The sequence below is a fragment of the Lactuca sativa genome, chromosome 6, assembly GCF_002870075.4.
Source record: "Lactuca sativa cultivar Salinas chromosome 6, Lsat_Salinas_v11, whole genome shotgun sequence".
NCBI classification, from domain to species: domain Eukaryota; kingdom Viridiplantae; phylum Streptophyta; class Magnoliopsida; order Asterales; family Asteraceae; genus Lactuca; species Lactuca sativa.
In genome coordinates, this window is record NC_056628.2 from 169,913,437 (window position 1) to 169,934,216 (window position 20,780).

General features: G+C 34.7%; 3 protein-coding genes across 5 annotated transcripts; 1 reads left to right on the forward strand and 2 right to left on the reverse strand.

Moving 5' to 3' along the window:
- Positions 1 to 2,438: 2,438 nt before the first annotated feature.
- Positions 2,439 to 3,440, reverse strand: LOC111901984 (uncharacterized). Its single transcript, XM_023897857.1, has one exon. It carries the CDS (start codon positions 3,438 to 3,440, stop codon positions 2,439 to 2,441), a length of 1,002 nt encoding a protein of 333 aa, XP_023753625.1.
- Positions 3,441 to 7,904: 4,464 nt separating this feature from the next.
- LOC111901951 (uncharacterized) lies at positions 7,905 to 11,286 on the forward strand. 2 transcript variants are annotated; one of them, XM_023897824.3, is made up of 3 exons: positions 7,905 to 8,196; positions 8,608 to 10,804; positions 11,018 to 11,286. In XM_023897824.3, exon 2 carries the CDS (start codon positions 8,650 to 8,652, stop codon positions 10,792 to 10,794), a length of 2,145 nt encoding a protein of 714 aa, XP_023753592.1. In that variant the 5' UTR covers positions 7,905 to 8,196; positions 8,608 to 8,649; the 3' UTR covers positions 10,795 to 10,804; positions 11,018 to 11,286. The 2 variants fall into 2 exon arrangements, with proteins under 2 accessions (XP_023753592.1, XP_023753591.1); XM_023897823.3 differs by having other exon boundaries at positions 7,909 to 8,196; positions 8,601 to 10,804.
- A 7,969-nt stretch (positions 11,287 to 19,255) lies between these two features.
- LOC111901950 (psbP domain-containing protein 4, chloroplastic) lies at positions 19,256 to 20,725 on the reverse strand. 2 transcript variants are annotated; one of them, XM_023897821.3, is made up of 5 exons: positions 20,295 to 20,725; positions 20,053 to 20,156; positions 19,853 to 19,964; positions 19,543 to 19,770; positions 19,256 to 19,463 (listed from the first exon to the last, which is right to left on the reverse strand). In XM_023897821.3, the coding sequence occupies exons 1-5, from the start codon at positions 20,557 to 20,559 to the stop codon at positions 19,399 to 19,401; spliced, it is 774 nt and encodes a 257-aa protein (XP_023753589.1). In that variant the 5' UTR covers positions 20,560 to 20,725; the 3' UTR covers positions 19,256 to 19,398. The 2 variants fall into 2 exon arrangements, with proteins under 2 accessions (XP_023753589.1, XP_023753590.1); XM_023897822.3 differs by having other exon boundaries at positions 20,053 to 20,160; positions 20,295 to 20,435.
- Between the last annotated feature and the right edge of the window lie 55 nt (positions 20,726 to 20,780).

Consider the following 20,780-nt stretch of genomic DNA (forward strand, 5'->3'; position numbering starts at 1 on the left):
TTAGTGGCTGTAACTCCTTGGCCAACTCGTCGAGCTTTCCCCTTACAACTCGTCGCGTTTATACGTGTCTAAAGGTTGGAAAAACCCTAGCTGGCTCGCTGAGTCACTTAACTGACTCGCCGAGCCCATGACAACCTTCATCGGACTCGCCGAGTTAACCTTGCGACTCGCCGAGTCCCTTCAGTCCTTCATCCATCAGAGGCTTTTTAAGCCATGCTAAGGCTCCAAATTGTATATCCATCTTCCCAAGGCATGTTTATAACGTAAAGTTGCAAACTTTACGTGCATGCAAAGCTCTAAAGTCTTAAAATGATAACACCAAGCTTGTAAAGAAGTCTCACACTTGAGGGAAGGCTCACACTTAACAAAGTTGATAACTTTATGGATTTAGAGGCCAAAGGTAGTCCAGATCTGAAGTTGCAACTTCAGATCGTGGCTCAAACACAAGAAACATTTTTCTAAAACCCACCCAAAAGAGATTAAAGATGAAATGAGCCAAGGAAACAGCCTAATACCTTCAAGAGAGTGCCAACTGAAGTAGATCTTTGCTTCCCACGAGTTCCTTGCTTCAATTTACTTGTTTTCCCCAAGTGTTCCCTCACCAAGATCCCTCTTCCAAGCTTTAACACACCAAGAACACACACACACTCGATTTAGGGTTTAAGAGTGTCAAGGAGCTGTAAAGGGGAGGCTGGGGGAGGCCAATGATCCTTTAAATAGGGTGTCATACCCTGAAATTTAGGGTTTCATCTGTCAGCTCCTACTTGTCGAGTCCCTTCTTGGACTCGGCGAGTAGGTCGCTAAAACACGTGGACCAACCCGCTGCTACTCGGCGAGTAGGGCAACCAACTCGTCGAGTGGACCTTGAAATCAAGAAAATTCTAATATAAAATCGATACCTGAGAATCGGGGTGTTACAATTCTCCCCCACTTGAACTAGACTTCGTCCTCAAAGTCTGCCGCGACGAACAACTCCGGATAGTGCTCCCGCCTCTCTGCCTCTGGCTCCCACGTCCACTCGGACCCCCTTCCGATGCTCCCACTGTACCTTCACCAAAGGTATCTCCTTGTTCCGCAGAACTTTCATCTTCACCAAAGGTAATTTATTAGGGTTAGAGTTTCTCTTAGCGTCTGACAATTACAAGAGGATTCTGAGTACTTAAAACTCTTGAATTTGCTTTCCATATTGGATTCGGTCCGGTTACAGTCAACACTAGATGATTGGGGTTGGGAGCTAGACCCCTTTGGAGGTATCACAATACGGTCTTCCAGATTTCAGATTGATGTTAGTCTTCTTCCTATAGGTGCTCGTGTTACGTAGTGGAATATGTCGAATCCAATAAAGATTAATATCTTTATTTGGAGGGTTATGTTAGATCATATTCCTATGCAGGTGAATTTAGATAGAAGAGATATTGATCTTTGTTGTGTCGAGTTTGCGGAGAGGACCCTGAAGATGTTAATAACTTATTCTTCAAGTGTTCGTTAGCCAGAGAGGTGTTGAATCGGGTGGCTGCTTGGGTGGATGTCTTTATTCATGAGTTTGATTTTACTGTGTAGATGGCTCAAAGGATTCATGGTCGTTCTTCTACTCATATAGAAAACATGTGATTTTGGATTCAGTTTTCTTGACAGTCATTTGGGTTCTTTGTACAGATTGGAACACGGCTTTTTCGTCATCCCAAGTATTATGAAGCATTGCATTTTTTTATAACTTTATTGCTTATTCTTTTAATTGGTTTGTTGTTAAAAACGCTAAGGCTGGAAAGAATTGGAATATGTTGATTCAATCCAATTTTGTCTTAATATGTACTTTGGTTTTGGCTAGTATATATCTAGCTAGCTTCGGTCTTCAATATATTGGTGCCATTCCAAAAATAAATCACACGTAAGTTGAAATGTTGGATTTCATATCCTAATGGTATATACTGAAACTTAAAAGTACATTACTATGATGCTTGGGAATGTAAGTTAAAATGAATGGAACATTGAAAATAAGTATTAAAGTTGACGAAAAATGAGAAATGTCAACAATGCCTTTTGTATAAAGAGGCAAAGTATAATGCTATTAATTAATGCATAATGTTAAAATGGCTCACCGTCAGAAATGGCCACACGACATGGAGCAACTTGACCACTTCACATGTGTTGATCGGTTTAACAAATGAAATGTTTTTACCTCATTTTCTGTCATAGGCTCTTTTTAGAGCCTAAGAGAGGCAGTATTAAGGTTTCTTAACCAATTGGAGCCAAAAAAATCATGGGTTCATCCATTCTTGAAGACACAAATCTATCTTCAAATTAATTTGTGTATTAAAACCGTGAATCATATTTTCAAAAGTAAATGAGGCACAATACGATATACGTCTAGATCACTACTAAAAAAATAGCATTAGTGGAAGACAAAATCCGTTATCGAGTACTACATTGAACTGAACTCAAACTTGATATTGTTCTAACTGAACATCTTTTCCACTTAGAGGCTCGTAATCACCGAGATAACTTTCAAGATGATTGGACAGGTCTCCTTTATCGATGTTTTCATGATGATACGATTTGCAAACCAGATAAAGTATCGTTTTGATGACGAGCCCGAAGAGAAAGAATGTTAAAAGCAGTAGGGAACACAAGAAACCGAATCCAACCCTCTTCCATGCCTCCATGTTCAACGAGCTTCCGTGAACAACGAATATTTCAAATAAGTACTTTACAAGTATGAAGAACATATTCAACATAAAGAAGATAAGAATGGCAACTCCTTGGTTTCCCTTGATCAGATCGTTGCTCTTCTTCATAGCTTTAAACCCATACGAGCTCTCAAGAACAGAGACCACGCTCGCCAGTTGCCAAATCACAGTCATGTACACAAACCCAATCAAGTAAATGATCAAGACGACGAACAGGACGACAACCGCAACGTTAAAAGGAAAGATCGCCATAGAGATGAACATTACCAGTACTGCGATGAAGTTGTAAACGAAGAAAGCTGCAAACATGCATAAAAATGTGACCATGAGTCTTTTCCAGACTTTTGGGACGACGCTCATTACTTTCTTGAAAGTCAACTCTTGGCCGGTGTAGATGGAGGCGATGGTGTAGACGACGGCGGCGGTGGATAGGAGGGATAAGATGAGGAGGATGGTGAAGTAGGCGATTTGGAAGAGCAAGAAAGTTATCCATTCCGATGAGAGTGTGTCGGAGAGCTTATTGTATGTTCTGGTACCAGGACGTGTAAAGTCTTTTTCGAATTCTGTATGTTTGATGTCTTGAAAGAGTGAATTTGAGATCTCGAGGTGACCCAAGAAGATGAAGGTTAGAGGGAGGATTAAGGTTAGAGTTATTTGGGTGAAGATCTTTCGCCATGAGTGGATGATCTTGAAGCTTTCTTTGAAGATGCCGAAGAGGCCCAAGAATTGCATTTGCTCTTGTTCTCTATCCATTTCTGTAAAAGATGAAATAGAAATGGAAATACAGATGATCCATTTGGTCTATAAAAGCAGAGTGGAGAAGACGAGTTGAGTTGACTTTCCTTTAGAAAGTCGTTGCCATAGCACTTGTTGGTCCCCGGTGGAATAGTTAATATAATATATCCATAACTATTTTTTACTAATGTTTTAATTAAATATTTTGTCTTCTTAAACTCGTTATTTCTAATTAAAATATACCACTTTCCCTGGTTAGATTTATGTTATACTAATATACTATTATTATATATTTTATTAATCAAGTATAACATGTTATAAATCAAAGAAATTAAATAATGATGTTGACTGTCAAGTCGTCGCTTGGAGCGCTTCCAGAAATGCCTCCTACGCGTTGATAAGGTCATACACACCAACCACGTACCAGGAAGCTTCATGTTAGACGGCCAAGGTCTTCTTCGCCACCCTATGTTGACTAGTCAATGCCATCATTAACTAATTTTATTGACATGTTCAAAATCAAAACCGCATAATCTAACCATTAATTTAAACCAATTGTTTTATTCTCCTTCAATCAGAATATCAATACTCAAAAATCGAAAATCATAAAAAATGTCAAATAAACTAGTATACTGAAAATGTTAAAATCTTCTAAAAAAAAATCATAAAATGGCAGATGCCAGTTAAAGTAATATAAAATATAAGTATAATGTCAGGACCATGTTGACGGAGGATATGAAGACTATGTGATCTGGTTAGCTTGCCATTTGGCTTGGGGGGGTTGTTTAGCCGTAGTGTAGTGTTTAGGGATGAGCGTAGGCGGGTACCCGCCTCATTTGGTGAGAACCGGAACCGGAACCGGAACCGGCGGTTCCTAGAAAGTTAGAACCGGAACCGGAACCGCTCTAGGCGGTTCTTAAATATTTGGAACCAGTCCCGGAACCGGCGGTTCCGGTTCCGGGAGCGGGTAACCCGGTCGCATTAATTTTGTTAACTTTTTTCGACAAAACCGCAATTTAGTTCGATCCAAATTAAATCAATTCGGACCAAAGACGGACAAAATCGGACCAATATATTCTAAACCGGTCTAAGTAACACACCTTTATATGAAATTATATATATATATATATATATATATATATATATATATATATATATATATATATATATATATATATATATATATATATATAAACCGGTTCCGGCGGGTACCCAGCGGGTAGCGGTTCCGAAAAAACGAGAACCGGAACCGGAACCGCCTTAGGCGGTTCCATAACTTTAGGAACCGGAACCGGAACCGCCTAAGGCGGTTCCGGTTCCAAAACCGGCAGTTCCGAGGTGGTTCCGGTTCCAAAAGCGGATACCCGGTTCCGATGCTCATCCCTAGTAGTGTTCGCCTACTCATTGTCGTTTAATCAAGGGGAATTGGGGTATTGTTGTCTCACTGATGAGGTCATGAAAGGACAAAGCCATTTGGCATACCATCTCCGATACGATGCGATACTGGACACACGCATTTCCATCCGCCAAATCCATCAGAAACCTCATTCCCGTATTTCATTTTCAACAGAAAATAATCCGTTGGAAAACCGCATTGGTAATTTTGTGATGGATTTCCCATTGATTTTGTGACAACTTTCCAATAAAGTTTTCTGATTGTGACGGATTAGTATCTGATTCTAACGTAAATTGGACGGTTTTTGTGACTTTGTCTACGAATTAACAATAGATATTCTTATGACATATTAGTAATGGATTTTGTTTTGGGCCAGTTTTTCTAGGGAATATAAATCTAATTTAGTCATAGAATTCCGTCAATATCTGTCGCTAAAATAACAGTTTAAAAAAAAAAAAAGTAAAAAACCATTAAAATCCATATTTTTTCTATATAAAATAAAAATAATGTAATACAATAATACCCTGATCAAAATTTACAAATTTAACCGCAAATATAATAAAACACATATATAAAATTTGTCCAATATGTGTTCGACGAATGTTCTTAAAATCGTGATCTTAGTTGTATGATTGTGATCAATACTATAATTGTTTTTGGGTATGACCGAAATACTATAATCGTATAATCGATTCTTGTGCTAACTAAGTGAATCAAATATAAACCCTACAAAACTCATTTTAAATTGTCTATTCGTAAATGATGTATTATAGATGTATTTTCACGTTTTAAACTATTTATTGTTAAATGAATGGTTAACCGCCGAATATTTATTTTTTATGTTTTAAACTACTTTTAGGATGATCTTATTATTCTTATTAGATCTTATAATCAAGATTTTGCAAAACAGAAAACTATATCATATAGGATCCCGATATTTGCAATATTGTATTCGACAAACATAATAAAAATGAATATTAAAAGGGTGTCTAATACAACAAAAATAAAACTAGGATAAGTATAACGTCCCACTTTTCAATCAATTTAAAAAAAAAAATCAAAAAGTTTCCAAAACTTCTTCATAAAAAGATCAAAGTAATAAATTGTTTAAAAACAAGAGCATCAAATCAAGTATCAATGTATCAAAATCCTATAATGGGAAAAATGAGTACGTAAATCATCATAGTCAACAGAAGTCTAGAAACATGATCATTTGCAATGCATGTACAGTACAATCAAGCTGGATCACTCTTACGGTCAGAAGAACTATCTAAAAACATTTAACGTGCATCTATAAACCAAAGTTTAGCGAGTTCCCCAAAATGTCACATATTACATTACATAAATAATGTATACATACAAGGCTCATAGTCAACACCTAAATGGGCCTATAGGCATAAATCATCATCTCAAAGACTTGTAGAACTTTTAACCATCATTAGTTTATAGTCAACACACCTGTGGGCCTATAAGCCCAATGTCATCATCCTAAAGACATGCTGAACTTCGAGTTATCTATCATAATAGGCATAAGGTCTTACAACCAACTTCCCTTAGGATCCAACACATAACAAGTATATAGACTAACCAACCAAATATACAATTGTTAAATTAAGGTGTCTAAATTCATAACTAAATTGGTATATACTTGTAATTGGAAGCAAAGTCCTTTTTTGGGTTGCCTTCATAATAAGAAATAGTTAGAAATGGTATTAGGAGAGAAATATAATTTATTATATTATTATATGATTAATAAACTAATTAGAAATTATGAAAAATGAATTGTTAATATATTATATGATTAATATATTCTTTAGAAATAGATAATTGGTTTGTTAATTTATTACGTGATTAATAAATTATATGGGGTCAATTATTAAAATAATTGTTTTTTTAATTTATATGATTAATAAATTAATATAAAATTAATTAAAATTGATTAATTATTAATCAGAATTGATCTCGAATTAATTTGAGACTCGTCCGCTCCACTAATCAAAATAAAAGAAAAGAAACAAAAAGAGGAAAATGAGAGGAGCATTTTTCTTATTTTTCTTTTTTGTTAGTAGTCACAAAAACACACACAAAAGAAAAGAAGTAAAGCAAAATTTGAAGTGGAATATCTAATTTATGAATGATCTTAAATTTGGGCTAGGCTAAGAATATTTTTGGGCTAAGGTTTATCGATCAAATTTATTATATATTTGACTTTTTTTTGGAAGCTAAGTCTTAAATCTTTCTAAAAGTAACAACTACATATAGTTTGTTGAAAAAGTATAAGCATTAAGGTCTTGTTTTCGAGTTTTTTTCATTAAAGGAAAGGGATGAACGGGAATGAAATGAAAGTAAATGGAAGAATGGTGTTCTTGAGTGACACAGGGAAATGGAATGGAACAGAAGGATATGAGCTTTTATTTATTTATTTATTTATTTATTTTGTCTTCCCCTCCTAACTCTCCCAAAAGTAGGAGAGTGAAAATAATATAGGAAAATGACTTAGGATGGTAACTACCTCTTATCCGTATTTATATATTGACAATTTTTTTTTTGTACATAATAAAGCAACTAACTTGTTTTAACTGTTTAAAATACACCAATATTACCGGCTAATACCTGTTCTAACTGATAACTGAAAGAGAAAATGACTTAGGAGGGTACCTACGTTTTGTTTTCATTCCCTTCCCTTCCATCTCTTAAAAAAAACCCAATAACATATTTCCTGTGTGATATATTTTCATCATCTTTTGTTACACAAAAACTCAAAGATAGAATGCATATCATCCTTGCCAAATAAGTCAATATATATATTTAAAAAAAATTATATTAACAAGGATAAGTTCCTGTATTAATATGGTTAGATACGCATTTCAAAAGTGATATGCATTAACAAACTGACTTACATAGTTAATTTTATCATATGTGTAATTTTTTTAAACAAATATATGGATTTTTTTCATTTAAAAAAGTTGGCCACTAACCAAGGAATATTTTTATTTTTATTTTTATTTTGTGTGTTAAAACATAGTAATAAAAACCTCTATCGATAATGGACGAATACGTCTGATGAGCATGTTCTAGTGGGTACTAATAAACAAACCACAGGTGTTTGGATTTTTTTGCAACTGTAGGGTATTCTATGTACAATCTGAAAGTTGAGGGTTTAAATCTGGAAGAATGACTTAATGTTGTGAACATGATCCCTCTCTTCTCGCTGCCTACTCACGCTTCAGTTTACAGTCTCTCTCCGTTCTCTCCGCCGTACCTCTCACGACTGACATCAAAAACCATCGGAATCCGCCGTTGAGCCTGCCAAGGTCGCCTTCTCCTATTACTCCATTGATTCCACCAAGCTTCTTCACTCCTCCCTCTCCTTAAAGCGTATGTCCTCCGCATTCCACTTTTTAATTAGATAGCCTCGTCATAAATTGTGCATTTTTTATTGTTATCTAATGTTGTTTACATTATATGTACCATCTCTAATGTATTAATTTGAATGCTGAGATGCACTTCGGTTTTGAAAATTAGGGTTATGGATACTTTTGGGGGTTTATGGAATTCGCATCGAAGGTTTTTATAAATTCGTCTACTTTATGGATTTTAATCTGTTTTAGTTTAACACTATTTGGTTGGTTGAGTGATTATATGGTACCTTACATAGAACATGGCTTGCAATATGTTTTCTTTCATATATGATTGCAACTACTGCGCCAAATTTAGGGTTTTTAGTCACCCCAACATGTGGATTTTCTGTTCATTAAAACCTTACAATGTTGCTTTCTTAGATTGCAGGAGAGGAAAAGAAATCTGATTGAAAATTGAAGCTGCCAAACAATGGTAGCTAAGAAAGGTGTAAAAGCAGGAGCAGCAGAAGATGGTGTAGATGATTTGCCACGAGTTCCATTGCAAGCCATTCTTTTAGCTGACAGCTTCACCACAAAGTTCAGACCTATTACCCTTGAATGTCCAAAAGTTCTTTTACCATTAGTCAACACCCCCATGATTGATTACACATTAGCATGGCTTGAATCTGCTGATGTTGAAGAGGTTTTTGTGTTCTGTTGTTCACATTCCAAGCAAATAATCAACTATTTAGACAAGTCCAAATGGGTTAATCAACCAAACTTTTCAGTCACAACAATCGAATCCCACAATTGCATTAGTGCTGGTGATGCTTTACGTTTAATATACGAACGTAATGTGATTCAAGGTGATTTCATTCTTGTTAGTGGAGACACAGTCAGCAACATGATGCTCACACAAGCCCTTCAAGAACACAAAGAGAGAAGACAAAGGGACAACAATGCTGTCATGACAATGGTCATCAAGCAATCAAAACCTTCTCAAGTTACACGCCAAACACGTCTTGGAACAGACGAATTAATCATGGCCATTGATCCTGCTACAAAGCAACTCCTGTTCTATGAAGACAAAGCAGATGATCGCAAAGGATCCTTAACTCTTGATAAGTCATTTCTTGCTCAAAACCCTTCTTTATCTTTACACAATGATAAACAAGATTGTTACATAGACATATGCTCACCAGAAGTCCTTAGTCTTTTCACAGACAATTTTGATTACCAACACCTTCGTCGCCACTTTGTGAAAGGTTTACTTGTTGATGACATCATGGGTTACAAAATCTTCACTCATGAAATCCATTCAAGTTATGCTGCTCGAATTGATAACTTTAGAAGCTATGACTCCATAAGTAAAGACATAATTCAAAGGTGGACATACCCTTTAGTGCCAGATGTCCAGTTTTCAATCAACAATGCCACCAAACTTGAAAGACACGGGATTTATCGCGCATCCAACATAACACAGTCTCGTTCTTCACAAGTGGGGCCCTTTACATATATCGGGAAAGACACCTTTATTGGACACAACACAAGAATATCAAATTCGGTTGTTGGGGATGGGTGTAAAATCGGTTCTAATGTTGCCATTGATGGATGCTATATATGGAATAATGTAACAATACAAGATGGATGCAAACTAAGGCATGCGATATTATGCGATGGAGTTGTGATGAAGTCAGGGGCAGTTTTGGAACCTGGTGTTGTTTTGTCTTATAAAGTTGTTGTGGGACAAGAATTTGTTGTCCCGGGTTACTCAAAAGTTTCTTTACTTCCACAACCAGTGAAACAAGATAGTGATGAGGAGCTTGAATATGCTGATAGTAATAGTGGGATCATAGAAACAACAAACACCCTTGAAAATGGTGATTCAACAAATGATTGTGTTGTATCTGAGATTGGTAAAAATGGGCGTGGTTTCATTTGGTCAATGAGTGAAGTTGACCATGAAGAAGAATGGAGACATTCGGTTGCACCAATACCTGAATCGAAACTTATCGAGCTCACACAAGCGGTTTATGATGATCTTGAAGCTTTAATCCAAGATGACTCTTTTCTTCCACTTTCTGATGTAAGAGAATCCGATACTGAATCTGATGATGATAATAGAGACGAGTCACAGTACTTTGAGAAAGAGGTTGAAGCGACATTCTTGAGGGGGGTTAATGAAAATGTGAAAGATGACCATATTATCCTTGAAGTGAACTCCCTTCGGTTGTCATACAATATGGCTCTTGAGAATTGTGCTAGTGCTTTGTTTTATTCCATGATGAAATTGGCGCTTGATATTTCACGTAATTCTGGTAAAGATTTGGTGAAGAGCACGAATGATGTGATTTCTCAATGGGGGAAGTTGTTGAAACCTTATTTAAATGGTATTGATGATGAAATTGAAGTGATATTGAAATTTGAAGAAATGTGTTTGGAGTCTGGGAAGGAGTTTGCAATACTGTTTGTGCAGATTTTGCATGTTTTGTATGATAAAGATATAATTCAAGAGGAGGCGATTCTTAATTGGGCAAGTGAGAAAGAAGATGCAGATGAATCGGATAAAATATTCGTTAAGCAATCGGAGAAGTTTATTCAGTGGCTGAATGAGGCGTCTGAAGAAGAGGATTGAAAAAGTCAAGGTCATAAATTCGCATATTTTACATATTTGCCCCTTAGGTTTGTTTTTTATGCAGGATATGACATGACAAGACAAGACAAGTATATGACCTCGACTGATTTCATGTTTGTGCAAAAGACATGAATACCCTCCTCTCTCTCATCCTGTGTAACAAATGTAGCTTTATATATATAAAGTTTTTTCTTTTTTCTTTGTGCAAATTTGTTTTGAACAGGTTGAATGAAGGAGGTGTAGAAGTGAAGATAAACATGGTTGGTTGTTGAGTCTACCAATGAGTTGGTTTTTTGAGCTGTTGAAATCTATGTTTGTGCTTACATTTGGGATGATTTAAGATTTAAACATAGATTTAGATTTTGGTAGAAATTTAGGTAAGATTGATGATATCATATGGTTATTTAATTCCTGTCATGGGAGAGTGAGTTTGTCCTTGCTATTTTGTATCAACTGGGATATTTATTTTTGCAAGTATTATTTTTGCAAGTATGTTGAGTTGTGCGTATAAATAAATAAAAAATTTAATCCTTAATCCAAATTAGTGAACTTCATGGGTATGATCTCGTAGCTACTATTGATTGATAGCAGTAATGGATCCAAATATTTGTTTCGATAATGAAAGATTAGCACGTGCAAGAAACATGAACTTAAAAAGTGCTTAATATTGTATTCCCGACATATTTTGTGTTATAGGTTTTCATATTTTATTATCTCAAATTTAAATCCTTAATTCGCATTCCAGTCTTGTTTGTTGGGTATTCATTCTAATAGTATTTAATATAATGTAATCTTATTTTTTTTCTTGTTTTTTTTTTTTGTATGAAAATGGTATCAAAACAATCCCGTCAATCGAGTAATGGGGGTTAGTGTCCTCTTCAACTATGTGGTATTTGACAACATATTGGTTCGTGAATGGATGACGGAGCTCTTGATCCAAGAAATGTTGTCATTTACAACATGAGATACCTAATCCAATAAACACTTCATTTGATGTATCATCAATAAGTTATTCAAATCTCTTTCGAAAAAAAAAATAGTTATTCAAACCCTTATACGAGATGCTATTAAAATATTGACTTAGCAAAAACCAATATGCAAGAAGGATTTTCAAAATTAGACCCTAGACTGTCAATAATATGTGATGTTTGGTCCACTCCATACAACGTATTTGATTAATAATTTGAACTTTGAACTTTAGAAAGCAAAGTTTTTAGTATATAATTTGACAATACTTCCGAAAATAATGCCACAAGAAGACGATTATCTTAATTTATAATTTTAAGAGGTCATTTTTTTTCAAACACGGTGTGGTAGAATTTGTTTTTTTTTTCTTTAAAAAATTTAGGACAAAAAAGAATGATGTGGATGAAAAGAATGATGAGTCCTCAAATTCAGGTGGAGCTTCCTACTACACACACCAATACAACATTCTTCTTCTTCTAATGGTGAAGATGAATGTGGTTCCTAATCCAATACATCACCACCAATTCATGCATTGCAAGAAATCGAGAAAGGAAACAAATTGTACCTCCTATGAGATATGTTGATGAAATTATAACTTATAGTGGAGCAAATAATTCAGAGGATGCAGATAAGTGGATTGTTCCTGTGCATAATGAGTACTTGGGATCTTGTTCATGTACCCGAGGTTAAGAAGGTTGTTTGATGCAAATGGGTTTATAAAAAGGAAGGATGGAATATTCAAGGCACAGGTTATAGCAAATGGGCGTAGTCAAGTTTTGGTATTGTAGAAAGATGAGAAATGAATTGATTGAGAGAGAAAATTAAGAGAAGTGTTTTTCATTGTTATTGAATAATAATACAATATATCAATATATACTGAACAAAAAAACATTGCGTACTAATTATGATTCTAACATTTAAATGACGTGTCACTTCTCTAATGGTTGACTTATTGACTTTTATTCTCCAATAGCCCCCGGCAAGCTGGTGGACATGTAAGGAGACCAAGCTTGGAAATAGCATGAAGATGATCTGCACCATATAAGGACTTGGTAAAAACATCAGCAGGTTGATCTTTAGTGGAAATGTGGGACAAAGATATGAGACCATCTTGAAGTTTTTCACGCACAAAGTGGCAATCTACTTCTATATGTTTCGTTCTCTCGTGAAAAACAGGATTCTTTGCTATATATATTGCTGCCATGTTGTCACACTTCACTGGTATAGGAGTGATATTAGGAACTTCAAATTCAGTCAGTAAACGACTTAACCAGGCCAACTCAGAACAAACCCTTCTCATAGAGCGATATTCAGCTTCTGCTGAAGACAAAGAGACAGTAGCTTGTTTCTTTGATTTCCACGAAATTGGACTTCCTCCCATTGTGATAAAAAAACTACTGACAGACTTTCGAGTAGTAGGGCAACCAGCCCAATCTGAATCACAGAAGGCTTCTAATTTGAAATCTGATTTGTCATTAAGAAATACACCTTGATATAAAGTTCCTTTCAAATACTTGAGAACATGAATCGCTGCATCAAAGTGCTTTTGACCAGGATTGTTGTTGAATTGACTTAAAAATTGAGCTGTAAATGATAAGTCTGGTCGAGTATGTAATAAGAAATTCAATTTCCCAACCAGTTGTCTATATGATGTAGGATCCTTGAGTTGATCAGATTTGACATATAAATCTTTGAGTTTGCTAGGCAATGGAGAATGAGTAATTTTAGCATCATGAGGCAAGTAATACTCCAATAAATCTGTGATAAATTTGTGTTGGTGAACAATCATTCCATCTTTTGTTTCAACAAATTCTAACCCCAAAAAGAAATTAATGGATCCTAAATCCTTGATTTTGAACTAATTGTCCAAAAATTGTTTTAGATCATAAATCTCTTTATCATTATTCCCTGTAACCAGAACATCATCTACATATACTGCCATAATGATGATTGAGTTATCAACTTTCTTGATAAAAAGAGAATGGTCATTTGAAGATCTTTGAAAACCTCTAATTAAAAGAGATGAAGAGAGTTTGTCATACCATTGGCGAGAGGCTTACTTCAAACCATATAGTGACTTGTTGAGCTTGCATACAAATGAAGAATCTGTTCCATCCATTCCAGGTGGTAACTTCATGTACACCTCTTCATGTAAATCGCCATGTAAAAAGGCATTATTTACATCAAATTGGTGTATTCTCCACTTCTTTTTAACAGCCAATGCTACTAAACTTCGAACTGTATTGAATTTGATTACAGGTGAAAATGTTTCATTGTAATCTATCCCCTCTTTTTGAGTAAAACCTTTAGCCACTAATCGAGCTTTATAACGCTCAATCGATCCATCTGCTTTATACTTCACTTTATATACCCATTTGCATGCTATGGGTCGTTTTCCTTTAGGAAGCTTGACAATTTCCCATGTATTGTTAGCTTTTAAGGCATCAAACTCCTTTTTCATTGCTTCTTCCCATAATGGATTGCCTTTTGCTTGATGATAGAATAATGGTTCATTGATTTTGGGAGTGATGGAAATATTGTTAACCATTGCAGCAACATGATTGGAAGCATGATAAGTAGAATTAGAACCATTGATGACCATATTGGTAATGGTGTGAGAACAATCATCAAATTGACTTGTCACATTGTAACATATATAATCCTTTAAACGAGTTGGTTGAGTGCTGTTTCTGTTAGATCTTCGAATTGGAGGTGGTACTGCTTCATGATTAACAGGAAAAACAGGTGGTATTTCTTCATGATTGATATGGTCATTGTTGATAGGAGGAGCATGTAGTACTTCTTCATGATCTGGTTCATTGAGAGTTTGATGCTCTTGGTTTTCATTGGAGAAATTATGTTCACTTTGGACATCTTCATTGAAAGACATGGGAATATATGAATCTTGGACATTAATACCCTTTGTGAAATGAAGAGGGAATACATGTTCAATAAACTTAACATCCCGTGAAATAGAAATGATTCTTGTTTCTAAATCAAGAACTTTATAACCCTTTTGACCAAAAGGGTATCCCACGAATATGCAAACTTTTGATCTAGGCATAAATTTGTCCCTGTTAACCGATAAAGTTGAAACAAAACATAAGCAACCAAAGGATTTCATGTCATTCAAATTTACCTTTTTCTTGAATAAGACTTTATAAGGAGAACTGTGATTCAACACTCTTGAAGGGGTACGATTTATGATGTGAGCAGCAGTCAATACACATTCTCCCCAATAACATTTTCCTAGCCCAGATTGGAAAAATAATGCACGTGATACCTCCAACAGATGTTTATGCTTTCGTTCAACCACCCCATTTTTTTGGGGTGTGTACGGACAGGATTTTTGATGAACTATACCAAGAGATTGAAAAAAATGAAATGCCCTCATGACTAGATCCAAGTTCAAATGCATTATCAGTACGAATATTCTTTACAGTGACTTGAAATTGAGTTTGAACATACTTGATAAATGCTTGAATAGTTGTGAATGCACTACCTTTATGTTTTAATAAATGTATCCAAGTACATCTACTGTGATCATCAACAATGGTCAAAAAATACCGAAATCCATTGTGGGTTGGAACCTTGTATGGTCCCCATATATCTATATGAACCAGATCAAATGGTTGTTGTGATACAGTCTCACTCAATGAAAAAGATAGTTTGTGTTGTCTTGCTTGATAACAAACAATACATGAATTGAACAAGTCATTCGTACATTCCTTATTTGTAAGAGATAACAATCTCAGTTTTTCAAATGGTAAATGACCTAATCTATTATGCCACAGAGTTACATCATTCTTTTTGCATGGAACTATCTGATTGACATTAATATATGTAGGAGTCTTCAAGTACTTGTTGCCACGAATATACAGATTGTTCACTCTTTTCCCTATAATGAAGCTATCCTTCGATAAAGAGGCCTGCATTGCACAAAAATCATCAGTAAAGATTATCCAAACCTTTAACTGTTTGGTGATTTTGGCAATAGATATGAGATTATGTCTGAACTCTGGAACATATAGAACATCACGGAGATTGATGGTATTGTGGATTGGAACATCTCCAATTTGAAAAACTGGTAGTGTTTGACCATTTGGCAAAGATATGGAATGAGACTGAGAAAAATTTATTAGTGAAGAAAATAAGGTTTTGTCTGAACAAATATGATATGTTGCCCCCGAATCAATGATCCGTGAAGATTTTTCACCATTTGAACCAAGAACAACATTAAAGATGTATGATATATGATTTCCTGAAGAATCAGTATAGTTACCTGCAGTATCCATTGATCCATTAGTAATCACAGAGTTGATTTGAGTTGATCCACTGTTATTGTTCAGAAGCTGCATCAATTGCTTGTACTGCTCAGGTGATATAGATTGAGAATTATCAACAACATTATTTGCCATTGAATCCATCTTCTTTGACTTTGTGAACTTGAAATCGGCTGGAAAACCATTCAGTCTGTAACATGTTGACTTCACATGCCCTGACTTTTTGCAGTGAGAACAGTTAAGATTCCTTTTTGATGATTGATTAACTTGCATTGCCATGGCCTCCGTAACAACATTTGGATTTGAAGAAATATCTCTCTGCCTTTCTTCATGAATTAACAATGAATGAACAGTGGAAATGTTAGGTAATGGATTCATCATTAAGATCTGTCCTCTTATAGCTTTATATGAATCGTTTAATCCCATCAGTAACTGAATTAAACGTTGTTCTTCCATAAATTTGTTAAAAAGAGCAGCCGATTCACATGTACATGCAGGAACTTCTTGAATCATCTTTAATTCATCCCATATCTTTTTTATTTTTGTGAAATAGCTAGAAAAATCCTCAGATCCTTGATTAATAGAGTATAATTTCTTTTGAACTTGATAGATCAAAGTGCCATTAGATTGAGAATACCTTTCTCTTAGTTCAAACCAGATTTCCTTTGCTGTTTGGAGAAACAATACACTTTCAGCGATTTCTTTGTTTAAAGAATTCAAGATTCAGGAGATGACCATTGAATTAACTCTATTCTATGCGTGAATGAGATCTGAACTTGCAGCAGGAGGATTCATAGAACCATCGACAAAACAGAGTTTGTTCTTTGCTGAAAGAGCTAATGTCATAGATCTCTTCCAGGCTGCAAATCCTGTTCCATCGAAGAGTTTTGACACCAGAATCGTGCTTGGATTGTCTGAAGATCTAAGATAATAAGGGCTTGAAATTTCAATGTTAGATCCATTGGATCCGTTTGCTTGATTTTGAGTAGAACTTGACATGATTTGAAAAACAGAGATCAAATGAAGTGAATAAGAAACAACAAGATTGAAATCAACAAGAATGAAATCAGGAACTTCAGCTCTGATACCATGTAGAAAGATGAGAAATGAATTGATTGAGAGAGAAAATTGAGAGAAGTGTTTTTCATTGTTATTGAATAATAATACAATATATCAATATATACTGAACAGAAAAACATTGCGTACTAATTACGATTCTAACATTTAAATGACGTGTCACTTCTTTAATGGTTGACTTATTGACTTTATTCTCCAATAGGTATTGGCTTTACTGATGTATTCTCTACCATTATCAATCATTCTTCTAATGGTTAATGTGTGGTGTTTGGTTTATTCCACACAAAATTTACCTCATATATATATATATATATATATATATATATATATATACACACACACACACACACGGTATGAGACTCATGTATTACATGAGTTTATTTAAAAAAATTGAATATGAAATTTTAACAATTTGAAAAGTTTGAATTTATAAGAAAAATGAGAAAAATTTTAAATTATTAAAATTAATGAGAATTTAATGTATTGAATATATTATATATAAACCCTTTCTAAGAAATACCTTACATATTAAATTTGGAATTTTAATCTAATAAAATGAAAAATACAATAAAATGACAAATGGAAAATAGAAATTTCAAAAATTTTAGAAAAATGTCATATGTCAAAATAAAGGAGAAGATGACATATGACAAAAAATTCTTTATTTACCAGGAAGGATATATATATATATATATATATATATATATATATATATATATATATATATATATATATATATATATATATATATATATATATATATATATTTGTATGACGGCCCATTGGATAAATTCATTATTCCATTGTTATATAATATATTACATAATTTGATTAATACTTTTAACTAGAAAAATAAAGTTTTCGGTATATAGTTGACAATGTTTCTAATATACTTTGGACAAATTGCAATAAAGCTATTAAATTAGTGGAATTTTTTATTTTGACATCATATTTTTTTAGTCTCAGTCAAATCACTATATTTACAATTTTGTTACAATATCAACCAACTGATCGATTCTCATGTTCTCCCAGTAACCACTCTTCTTAAATTGCAATAAAGTCATTAAGTTTATCAAAATTTCGATTTTGTCATTGTGTTTTGTTTTTCTCAATTATGTCATTACCTTTACAATTTTGTTGCAATGTCAATCAATTGACCGGTTACCATTGATCTAGCAGGTTGCCAAATAAATGACATGTCAATGTTGTGATGTGGAAGTCGCGTCGGATCTTATATGGCATAATTGAGTTTCAAATATAGGGTGTGCATTGAACCCAGTTTCAAATATCTTCTCTTCTTCTACTTTTCTCGTCAAAGTATTTCTTCACAAATGATGTCTGAAGGTCGATCCAATGGTTCAAACTCACTTAAAAGTCAACGAAAGGGGTGTATTCACCCTTCCAGGAGATGTTATTGTAGTTTAAATGCTTGATTTGTACAATAAGTAAATGAAAACCCCTACAAGATCGATATGGGAGATGCTTAGTAAGTTTGAATCATTGGATCAACCTTATCAGGGTCTTAATTTAATTGTTTTACAAATCAAGATTCTAAACCACAATATCATCTACTGAAAGTGTGACTGTCTTTTTTGCTGACTTGTAAGTGAATTTGAACAACTGGACCACCTTTCAGACGTCATTTGTGAAGAAGTGCTCTGACAAAAAGAAGAAGATAAGAAGATATGTGATAGGTTCAATGTAAATCCTATATTAAAACTTAATTTTGCCACATAAGATCTGACGTGACTTTCACATCACAATATTGTCATATTATTTATTTGATAACATGTTAGATCGATGGTAACGAGTCAATTGGTTGACATTGCAACAAAATTATAAATATAATGACATAATTAAAAAAAAAAACAAGGTGTCAAAATAAAAAAAAAAAAAATTGATAGACTTAATGATTTTATTGCAATTTACGAAGATTTGTTATCGGGAGAACAAAAATAACCTTTATTTTGATTCATATTATAACAAAATTGTAAATAAAGTGACCTAGTTAAGTTTATTGCAATTTACCCTTAATACTTTTAAGAAAAGTACGGTACTTTCAAGATCACAAAAATTCTCATCCATGGTTTTGCTATTTCGCTATGTTTCAATCATTTTGCTGACTATCTTTCAGCTAACCCCAAAGTGTTCGTATTATATTTTTCAAGCATGTCGATCATGGGTCGCTTCAAAATTCAAAACTGAAATATAATGTTTTCAATGGCACGTTTATACAAGAAGATCATGTATACTACTATCATCTGTATGTTGCCTCCCTCTATACAACCCTAAAAGAATCCGCTATCTTTTTCAGGTCCTTGTTGTGCCTCTTCCATTGTAGACCTGCAAAGATAATTAACACGTTAATGAATGTAAGCAATCTTTCAAGATTCAAAACTGATAAGGATTTCATTTTCATTACCATTTGCAAGAACATTGAACAAATAGAGACGATTTCCAGCAGCAGTGGCTGTGATCAAACAGTGTGGTGGTTCTAACTCGAACTGATAATACTTTCTTCCTGAATATTCTTTAACTTGACTGCTCACCACTTTACCTTCGACGTTCTCTCCAATTACTTCTGGTCCAAATGCACTGATCACTTTCTCTGGAGTTCCGATCTTCTCTATCCTGGCATCGTCCTCTAGATCTATGTATAAAATGACGTAATAGAATGTTTAGTTATGGAGAAAAAACGATGAAAGTTTATTTTTTTTGAAGGGTGAACTCACAATCTGCGAATCTGAGAACTGGTGCAACGACGACGAACAGGCGTCCGTCACTTGGGCTACTGAATCTCAGATCAATCTCCGTTCCTCCAAGATCAGCTATCGATACTGGTGTCTGGAAAAGATGGTAGACAAATCACCAAACCGTTGCTGATTTCTTAACGTTATCGAAGGATTCAGAAGGGATTATAATCAATTGTTACCTCTTCCCAACCATCAGGCACTGAAAAGGCGTACGGAATGATCGGACTCCAGCCAACTCCATGGCCGCCGGACTTCTCATCTGGTCGGCGGTAAGTCCTCCAACCTGTCTGATCATGTTTTAACATCGTGAAGATGAATAACGAAATTGATTAAGAATATATGATTGATGATTTTGGTATTAATTGTAAGAGTTTTCATATTCCCTAATTAATTTTGTATCTAGGATTAAAAGGGGACAAACCTTGTTCATTAGGTTCAGACAGGCCTGGAATTCTACCGGCTAAAAGTCCTTGCTTGACGACGGCCAATCCCTCTTTAGGGAATCCTAATATTGCTGAAGACACCAATGAAGCTCCAGATACGATTGCTGTTCTTCTCAAAACCTCACACCCATTTTCTTCTGAACTGATTCTTTCTGGGGAGGAGGAACTAGAAGCAACAACAGGAAGGTTTTGGTTCCTGGTTTTTAATGGAAACCCGAAACTTGTAAATCCAATTGTGCCCATCTTTCGAAGGGCTTCTGGTAGAATGATATCGTAAAAAGATCGGAGGGTGTTTCCTTTTTAGTCTGTAGAAGCTAGATCTTCTTCTTCTTCAACAACTTATGCACAATGTTTGATAGTTCGTATTTTGGTAGTTTACTGTATGTTCTATTTTCATGGTGGGAATTCACTTATCTGAAAATGGTCACCATCTGGCTTCGAATTGGCCACGTCTGCAAGTACAA